The following is a 9,356-nucleotide window of genomic DNA, read 5'->3' on the forward strand; positions in this document are numbered from 1 at the left end:
TCTGTGCCCAGCCGCTCTCTCCTGTCCTCCCCTAAGCCGGTGGGGGAAAATCCTGGAATCACACCGCTAAGCCAAAGACCTTTCAGGATCTGTATGATTGGAGGGGGGGAAATTGCTTCCAGAGATTAATGCTTCATTTTTAAAGAAGGAAGCGATAAGAGGAAGAACAGCCTTTCTCTCCTGATTATTCAGGGTATTGCGACGCACACAGCCTGTCATTGTGCCTCTTCTTGTAATGTTGTCTCCCTTCGCAGAAGCAAACCCTTTCCTGCAGTCGGTGTATCGCTACATGATGTCTAAATTGTTGCAGCTGCCGGACAAGCACTCGGTCACCGCCCTCCTCCACACCTGGGCCCAGAGCATCCGGCAGGCCTGCTTGTCTGCTGCTTGACCGGCTGGTCAGGCACCGGAATTGAGAGCCTCTGTGGGCTCAGAGCTGGCCTTTCTGCTTGCGCTGCTTCTGCCTTGGCGCCTGGCCAGGCTCTTGAGGCCTACGGGAATGTCTAGTTTTCAGGGGAGGGTTAAAAATGCCTTTGCAGAGAAGAGTTTGCGGAAAGCGAACTGAGTCCTGGGAGCCCCCCCCCCATGGAAAGACGGGCAGCCGGTCCAGTGCCAGCCCTGCCCTCAATCGGCAAGACCACCTCTGCGCTGTGCTTCTCACAAGGCATCGTGGGGGCCGGTGGGTGTCTACCAGGGATTGGACTGTTTGGACCCCCCATTCTCCGCCTTGGCAGCCTTTCTGAATGTTGGCATTGTTATGAAGGCATCCTGGATGCTGCCTCTTCTGTCAATCTCTGCGCACTCTGCCATTTTGAAGATTTTCAAGTAATTACTTTGCAGGATGCTAATTAATTGTAGTACAACAGGTGCAACCTTTCAGACACGAATCATTGCATTTGTTTTATTGTAATAAATCTATTGTTACAGTACTTAACATCCAGGCTTTTTTGCCAACCCATGCTTGTATTTTCACAAATCCCTTTGATCTAAGCAGGCTTGCCTGTATTTGGCCTCCAAGCTCCAACTGTGGCATTAAAGGCAGAGTAAACCGCTGCTTTTGAAGGCAAACCCGTCTTAGCAGTTAAGCACTATAACAGTGGCTTTCTGCAGTGTAGTGAGCACGAAAGCCGGCATACATACAAAGTCTAACAAAAATCAGGTGAGGGGAAAAGGCCTCAGAAACAGCCTGAGGGGCTCTGAACGGCGGTGCCAGGGGCAGGCGGCTGTGGAGTTTTCTGGCTACAAGGCGGTCCTGTGCAGCCTGTTCCTCTGAACGGCTTGTGCTCGCTTCTGCCTCTCGGCAAAGGCGTTCCCTAGCGTCTGCTTCAGGGCGGGCAGCACGGCTCTCTCAGCAGCAGGCAGCGGGGTCAGGATCCGGCTGGAAAACAAAGCGTGCCGAGGGGAGACTTCAAGGGGGACGCCTTTCCTTAAGGGCTTGTAAGGGACTCAATTTTCAAGCAAAAGCTATTCTCTGGTTGCAGCCAACAAAGGGAAAATGCTCAAAAATACATTTTTATTGGGGTTACATCAAGAATAATGGGTTGATGTCAGTATTAACATGTTTTGGAATATGCTGGTCAAAAGCTGCTTTCAGCCGTGCAGACCAAGCGCACAACTGCATACAGGTACACTTCCAAACAAGCAACCCAGCTTCATTTCAAATTTTAAGGTCTGAAGTTCTTTAAAAGTTCCAAATTATTATTTTCAAGAGGTAGAAGGCAAAGCACCATGTTTTGTCTTGCCCAGATGTAGGCAAAACATATTTGGATGTTTTTCTATGATCTTAATTGTCTGCATTTGGTATTTTTCTACAAGTAAAACCAGAACCTGGAAGCATTTCTGTTGCTGAACTGAGATATTTCAAGGTGCACAGTGCAGAATGTTAATTTCATAATACTAATTAAGGGGAATATTAAAAGGGGCCTGTGTAAAGCCAGAAAGCCTGCTTACCATTTCTTTGGGGCGTTCCTCACTCTGGGTAACTTGGTGCTCTCCTGGCTCCTAAATGAAAGGGCTCGGATAAGTTCCCCAAAGGGTTTGGCCCAGAAACCTTGCCTGGCCCCTTGACAGAGAGTGCCAGCCAGCCAGCTGAAGGGAGCCTGCGGTCAGCCTTGGCTCTTGGTCAAAGAGCCAGCAAAGAGAATGCCAGAGACCAAGGGGCTGCAGAGGCTCAGGTGGGCTGGGGAGGGGGCATGCTCTTCCCTCAACCACAACTTCATAATCACTAACAAGACAACAAGCTAACAATCATGGAGTGTCCTTTACAAATAAGCCCATGGATTGTGTGTGTGTCCTGCCCTGAACCTGGCATCAGAGTGGGCAGAACCCAATCTTTGCCTTTTCACCCCACTATCACCAAACCAATCCCAGGAAGAGTATTCCGTGGCTGTATTTTTCCAATGGAAATTACCAAGAGCGCCAGCATGATCCAGTGGGATCCTTTAACAACTGGAGCTCACAAGATGTGTCTCGGCTGCTCTGCTCCAACACAAGAGCCAGGTGGTAAGGGTAGTGGTGAAGAGGGTGGGCTAGGAGGGTGGATCCAGTTCCAGCCTCTCCTTGGCCATGGATTTCCCTGACTGGGGCCGGGGGGTGGGCGGCATAGGCCAGCTTCTCCCTCCCAGTCCAAGAACGAGAGTCCTGAAGTAGGACCAGAGAGGGTTGAATTGGCCAGAACATAAGCAAATCAGGTCGATTCTGTGGGACTCGGTGAAGCAGAGCGGAATCAGTTACGAGGCCAGTAGATGTGGCATCTTAACTTTTCTTGCTTGAGAAGTGATCCCATTTTCTTCAGTGCCACATTCAGGACCCTGGAAGCCCCCCTGGAGAGTCAAGACCACAGAGGTCTTCTTAAAACCCGAGACTGTGAGGAAAACACGTATTTTCTAAAATTTGAGAAGGCAATTGACATTTACCAATCAGCCCTCTTAGTTGGGGGGGAAATAATTGCACAATGCTCATTTCAGACTCTCGGCTCCAGAAAAAAGTGTGCTGGACCTTTCAACCTTCAGCTCTGAAACCAGCTTACCCAAGTTGACCAGCTAACATGTAATCTTCAGGAATTCTTTTGGTCTTGTGTATATCATCCAGGCATGATCTCAAGTACATCAGCTGCGGGAAGAGAGCAGAAAATGGCTCTTGCAGAGCCCTCCATGAGTCCGGCCCAGGGCATCTTGGGCACCCCCAGTGAGCAAAGGCCTCACCTCTTGCATCTGCATGTGGTTAATGTTCCACAGCTGGCGAATCACCACCTCACATTCCTCCAGGCTGGGGGGCTTCCGCATGTAGGAAGGCAGCACATTCACCAAGAAGGGGTTGGACGAGGCAGCTGGGATTCTCACGTCTCCAGCCCTGCTCTGGCTTGCTGAGGGACGAGGCAGAGACAGCGGTGACATCCTCCGCTCGCAGACATCCACAATGTCTCTGCAATGCCAGGCAGGGCAGGATTAGCACTGGAAAGAGTCCAGCACAGCCTCCACAAGGCTCTCAAAGTCAGGACTCTGAAAAGTAGACCCTCTAAAAGGAATGCTGGTCACTATCACAAAAAGCTCAAGTCATTACAAATGTGGACAACAGAACAACACAGTTGTGTTAAACTGTAAAAACTAAAGGTTAATAACACTCCGACATTAAAAAAACCAGGAGCTTAAATAAATACAATTATTTCTCAGTTTTTTTGTATCACCAGAAAAGCGGGCTTAAATTAAAAATTAAATCTTATCAAATTTAGATGAGAACCAATAAGAATGATCTAGGTAGAATGTGACTCCAATCCCCCAATACACAAAATCATTTAATAATTTAAAATATGAATACAGTACATCAGAGATGTCAGTCTTTAAACCTTGGGGCAAGTTTAGTAGAATGTATTCCCTAGAATACTATATACCTGACATGCAAGTCGTTTGTGTGTGTGTGTGTGTGTGTGTGTATACATACACACATACATAATATACTTTCAAATTTAAATTCAGATATTTAATATGTTTCATAAATTCCAGTGAGGAACTAAGATGCACCTATTAGATGTTTCAAAATCTTGTCAATTAGATTTTTTCAAATCTTACTGTATATCAAATCTTACTGTATATTTGTTAGCCGCATCTGTTGGCTAGGACTAAATTTGGGACAATCTGCTTAGTTGAAATATTTCTTCTGGGCCTCCTCCAGAACATTCATATGTGGCATGTTAAATAGACTCTTGGAATGCAAATATAATGGGTTTCAAAAGTTCTCTTAGCATTGCAATGATTTAATGACTTCCAGAAAAGCACTTTTGATCTTCTTTTCCCAACCTAAGTTGATGCTACAGGCGAACTAAGCTACGTTTCAGAAATAATTTTAAAAATGAATACATGGAAAATCTGGATAGAAGGTGGGATTAAGTTATGGATTGATTTTGAGAACGATTGTGCTTTTCTTATTTTCTGCTGCAAAGGACAAATGTTTGCCCGCTATTGGCCATTGCAACATCTCCAGGCACCTTAATTGGAATATGCATAATTTTCAGCCTTACCAAAAGCCTAATCTACTCCAAATGGCAATTAAATCCTTTAACAACCTACAATTACCCTTCAGAAGAATCTGTGGGAGAAATAGAGCTTTTAATGGCTGGAATGAAAAATGAGGGATTCCTATTTTGCCTGCACAGTGGAAAAGTGTTAACAAAACACTGATGGTAGCAAAAACTTTAGTAGAGAGTAGTCTACTTGGACAAAAGGTATCTTGGAGTTGCTTAGCTCCAGGCTCGAGCAGTTTGTCAAATTGTTGGAAATCAGTGGAAGTCAGTCCTTCTTATCCTGTAGTTACTCCATTTCTGCATAATATTCCATGCATTTATTCAATATAGGAAGAGATTCATCTCCAGGCAGTTGTTCCCTTGCAGTTGTTGGGAGAAAAGGTGTGATTGCTCCTGTCTGTGGAATGGAAGCCTACAGTGAGAGTTTAAGCAACGTGCCAGGATTGGATGTCGGAGCGCCCCCAACTAAAATTCATCACTGAATGCAGGTTGCTTATGGTGAGGACATGAATCCACTTCCCCTCTGAGCCAAGACAGCAAAGATGGTGAACCAAGAATTTGTTGGTTTGAAAAAGGATGAAATAATTTGTGACAGCAACTTATCAGTTTCACATGAGAAAGGGTCATGAACTGATTCAGAAAATCATTCAAAGGGAATCTGTTCTCAAGCTTGGGATTTCATGGGAATTTACAGGTCATTATTAATGTTCTTCAGTATTGGGAGGTTTGTGCATTTGAGTTGCTTCCACATAAATGACAGAAATGAAAGCTTGAAGCCAGCAATTGTGACATTATAAAAATGAAGGTGAGGAATTTCTTCACAGCATCATAACAGCCAAAAAAACAAGGGATCGTTGTTTGGACCCACAAAGTGCAAGTCCATGGAATTTCATCACAAAACTTCATGTAAGGGGGGGAAAGAATTCAAAGTTCAGGAAATTTGGCAGGAAAATTCAGGATTATACTTTTTGAGAATGTAGACGGTGTTTATCACATGAATTTCCTAAATCTGACCTCTTTATCAGCTCAGAGTTCTATATGTAAGGCTCAAAACTTTGAAATAATGGTTAAGAGGAGTTTGCAAAGGAAAGTTAATTTTGCTGCCACACAATGCCAGGCCTCACACCTGGTGAGCCACCAAAGACACAAACTTGCATTTCACTGGCTTCCTCCACCCACCACACAGCTCAAACTTGGCACCATGAGACTTCCATCTGTTCTCAAAATGGAAGGAAACCTTCCTGGGTGTCTACTGAATGAACAAAAGGAAAGAGGCTGATTAAGAAGAGAAACAAAAGGAAAGATGCTGGTTGAAAAGACAAAGGGTGGAGTTCCTTTGTGATGGTTTTAAGGGACCTGACCATCAGTGGCAGAAATGTGTAGTGAATGGAGGTGACTCTACAAAGAAATAAATGCAAGGAAAAAAGCTAATTTATAAGGGCTATTTTCCTGTTTATATATTAAAATATTTCTGATTAAGATAATAATGGCAGTAGAGGGAATATTTTTCAATCAACCCTAGTACATTGTTCCAATTACTCAACTGCCTGCAGAATGTGTTGGATCAGCTGTGGATGATTATGATGAACTATGACTTCCATTCACTGAAATGCCTTTATATGTGAATATGTGTTTCTCTGTTTCTTCGTTGTAACTTTGTGTATATTTCTCTTTTTCATAATCCAAAAAGGCAAAAACAAAAACACCCTCCTGGAATTACCAGTCGGCCATCCTCCCTCCCCAGCTCCACTCGAAGAGCCGGAAACAGCCGGGGGGGGGGCGCTTTTCTGCCAGCCGAGGGAAAGCGCGGTCAGCTCTTGCGAACACATCTTGACCAGCAGCCTACTCAAGGCTTGCACGGAAGCCTCGGTTCACACGTACAAAGCCGGACTTCAGAAGTTCATCAACACGGAACAAGAGCTCTCTTACGACTGCCCGGCCACCCGGGTCAGCTAGTAGTGCAAAGCCGATTCGAGGGCTTGGGGGACTCCGGAGGGGCAGCGGGGCCAATTCCCCCCCCTCCCCAGGGAGGATCGCGGGAATCTAATCGGCTCCGGACCGGCCAGCAGAGCCTCTCCCCTTCCTCTGCTCATCGGCGCACGGGGAGAGGCGGCCGCTTTTGCACCGGGGCAGAAGCTGCGCGGCCGGCTGGGCTCTCCCACCTGCCCGGGGCTGCTGCTGCTGCCGTCGCCGCCGCCGCCTGAGGCTCCGGACCGAGGCCGTCGGCATCCCTCTCCCACTCGGGGCTCCCCTCCGGGGCCGCCTCCTCTTCGGCCAGGCGCTCGCCTTTGCCGGCCTTCTGCTCCGGGGGCTCCGCATCTGCAACAGGAGGGAGACGCCGCGGCGCCCGCTCGCAAACCCGGGCAGGGGCGGCAACCGAGGCCGCTGCCCGTCAAGCCCTCTGCGGCCTCCGGCGGCACCGACCCTTCCTTCCACCGGTCAGCCGGCCGGCCCGGCTCCGGGCGCGAAGGCACCCGACCGACCGGAGCTCTTGGGCGGCCCGTCCCGAGGAAGGCCGAGCGGTGGAGAGCCTGAAGGGGGGCTGCTCCTTCGCCAGCTGCCCGCCAGGCCGAGTCAGAACCCGGAGCGACGCTGTTCCGCGGCGGCTTCTCTCGCGGCGTCCGGCCGAGCGGGCTGCCCCGGGAGTCCCTCGAGGGAGCCGCCGCCGCCGCCAGACGCTCCAGCCGAGTCGCCTCGCTCGTTCCGGCGGGCCGGCTCTGGGCCCAGGCGCCCCCCGTCGCCCCTCCGAGCTACTTCCCGGCGGCGCCCGACCCCCAAGGAGCCCCTCCCGGGTAACCGCCCGCCTACCTTCCGGGCGCCCCGCCAACTCGCCGCGGCCGCCGCCGGCCCGCTTCGCCTCGTCCCGGCGAGCAGAGGCGCCTTCGCTGCCCGCGGAGAGGAAGCCTGGCGAGAGGGCGCTCCGGAAGGCCCCGCCCCGCCCCCGCCCCCGCCCCCGGCCCGCTCGCCCACCTGCCTGCTGGAGCAGCGGCTGCATGATGAGCCGGTACTGCAGATCTGCGAGGAGAGAGAGCGGAGAGGGCGGAGTCAGGGCGGGGGGGGTCGAGGCGGCCCCGCCCCGCCCCCTCCACCCCCCGCCCGCACCCTGGTTGCGCCGCTTCAGCCGGTCGATCTCCTGGTGCAGCAGCCGGAGCGTCTCGCCGTGTTGCTGCTGCAGGAACTGCAGGCTGCGCTCCAGCTCGGGGGCCGCCCGTCTCGGGGGGGGCGCGGGCGGCGGGGCGTCGTCGGGCGGGCCGGGCGCGAAGGGCCGGCCGGGCCGCTCCGCCTGCCCCGCGCGCGGCCAGTGCGGCAGGTGGCCCAGCGGCGGGAAGCCCGAGCCCTGCATGCGCTACCAGCGCCCGGGGCGCATCGCGGGCAAGCCGAGCGGGGCCGCTCGAGCCTCTCTCGCTCGCTCGACCGCCGCCGCGTCCCCGTCGCCAAGGAGACCGGACGCGCGGCCGAGGGCCGGGGGCGCGCGCGGGGTCTCCGGGGAGGGGCCGCCCCCCCCCGCGCGCTCTCCTCCCGAGAGAGCCCAGCCGAGGCCGCCGCGCGCTGGAGGAGGGAGAGGCGGCTCTGGGCAGGCCGCGGCGGTGGGAGCCAGGCCGGCGGCCCTCGGCTTCCCCGCTCCGAAACCTCCTGGCGGGACTGCGCGAGGCGGCGGCGGCGGCGGCCCGGGCGTCCATCTGCACCCTCGGCCCGACGGAAGCCGGGAGCGGGCCCGGGCGGAGGGCGCTTGGCTTTAGCCCCCCCGAAGGGAAAAAGGGGCTGCTCAGAAACCCCCCCGCTCTTCGGAAGCCCCCCTCAGGCCCCGGTGCCCCCCCCCCCCGAAGGGCCGCTCCACCTGGACGCTCCTGACTCTGCTCCTCCCTGGCCTCTTTCAGCCCGACATCCAGCCCTTCCTTTGAGCAGCCCCTTTGGAGACCCCCCTTAATGCAGGTGTGGCCAGGTGCGGATGGGAAGGCGGAGGCCGACTCCACAGTCGCCCCTCATCACGGAGTTGGCGGCTATTGTGGCTGCTTAGCCCTTTGGGATGCCCTGCTCCAGGTAGAATTGTTGGGAAGGTACTTTGTGCAACTTCCATGGAACTAACAGGGCAGGGATGGGGGGGGGGGGGCAGGAAGCTTTCTTTCCCTGGGGTGTGCCCTGTAAGAGGCCTTTAGACAGGAGAACAAGACTCTCCTTAAATTTCTCTACATGTGGGGGTGCAGGGGGGGGTGCTGTTGTCACACCTTGCCCACTGGCCTTAGGCTACAAAGAGAAGCCTAGAAATTAGGTAATAAATGATCACTTATGACCAGTTTTGCATCCACCTGGTCCTCAGAACCGTGGTTTGCCACTTTTTCAGTCACTATTTTCTGTCCGTTCAGCCCCCTCCCCTTACGATGCATGAGGGCTGGTGTCAGGGTGCCCTTACTAGCTGCATCTTGCTTGCTGTTGCAGCCTGCCATTAAAAGGGGGAGGGCATTGCGTGTATGAGGGAGGGTTGCCAGGGGATAGCCTGAGGAAATGAAACCAAGCCTTGGACCGTCCCATGAGAAAGTCCAGGGACAGGGACTGTTTCCCAAAACCATTTGTTAGCACCTAACTGGACACTTCTTGATAGTGGGGGGTAGAGAGGGACACGGAAAGATTAGCCATATACTTTGGGCAGGAAAACCTGAGATCCAGCTTTGCTTCTTCCGTAACTGCTTGGCTTTAGTAAAGTGTACCTATGGGCCTAAGAGTTTTTCTTTTCTAACTAACCAAGTTGGGGCAGCCGACAGCTGGACCCCACAATTCAGTAAAGCACCCCCACATTATATTGCAATCCAAGGCACTGCTTGCACAAGTGAACGGGTCC

At 52.5% G+C, this 9,356-nt stretch overlaps 2 protein-coding genes across 5 annotated transcripts in view; one reads left to right on the forward strand and one right to left on the reverse strand.

Annotated features, from left to right (window-relative positions):
* Nucleotides 1-934, forward strand: part of MED15 (mediator complex subunit 15) — a 35,908-nt gene extending 34,974 nt beyond the window's left edge. For all 4 annotated transcript variants that reach the window (XM_081338929.1, XM_081338931.1, XM_081338930.1 and 1 more), the window contains one exon: nt 255-934. In XM_081338929.1, the coding sequence (XP_081195055.1) occupies nt 255-391 (137 nt within the window). In that variant the 3' untranslated portion in view covers nt 392-934. The remainder of the gene's footprint in view (nt 1-254) is intronic.
* Nucleotides 888-7,862, reverse strand: CCDC74B (coiled-coil domain containing 74B; the record flags this gene model as incomplete). The annotated part of the gene is made up of 7 exons (XM_081338810.1): nt 888-1,378; nt 1,951-2,001; nt 3,029-3,111; nt 3,204-3,423; nt 6,682-6,838; nt 7,490-7,534; nt 7,622-7,862. 7 exons carry the CDS (start codon nt 7,860-7,862, stop codon nt 1,240-1,242), a joined length of 936 nt encoding a protein of 311 aa, XP_081194936.1. The 3' UTR covers nt 888-1,239.
* Nucleotides 7,863-9,356: the final 1,494 nt, after the last annotated feature.

This window comes from Vipera berus (genome assembly GCF_964194415.1).
Source record: "Vipera berus genome assembly, chromosome: 14".
NCBI lineage: Eukaryota > Metazoa > Chordata > Lepidosauria > Squamata > Viperidae > Vipera > Vipera berus.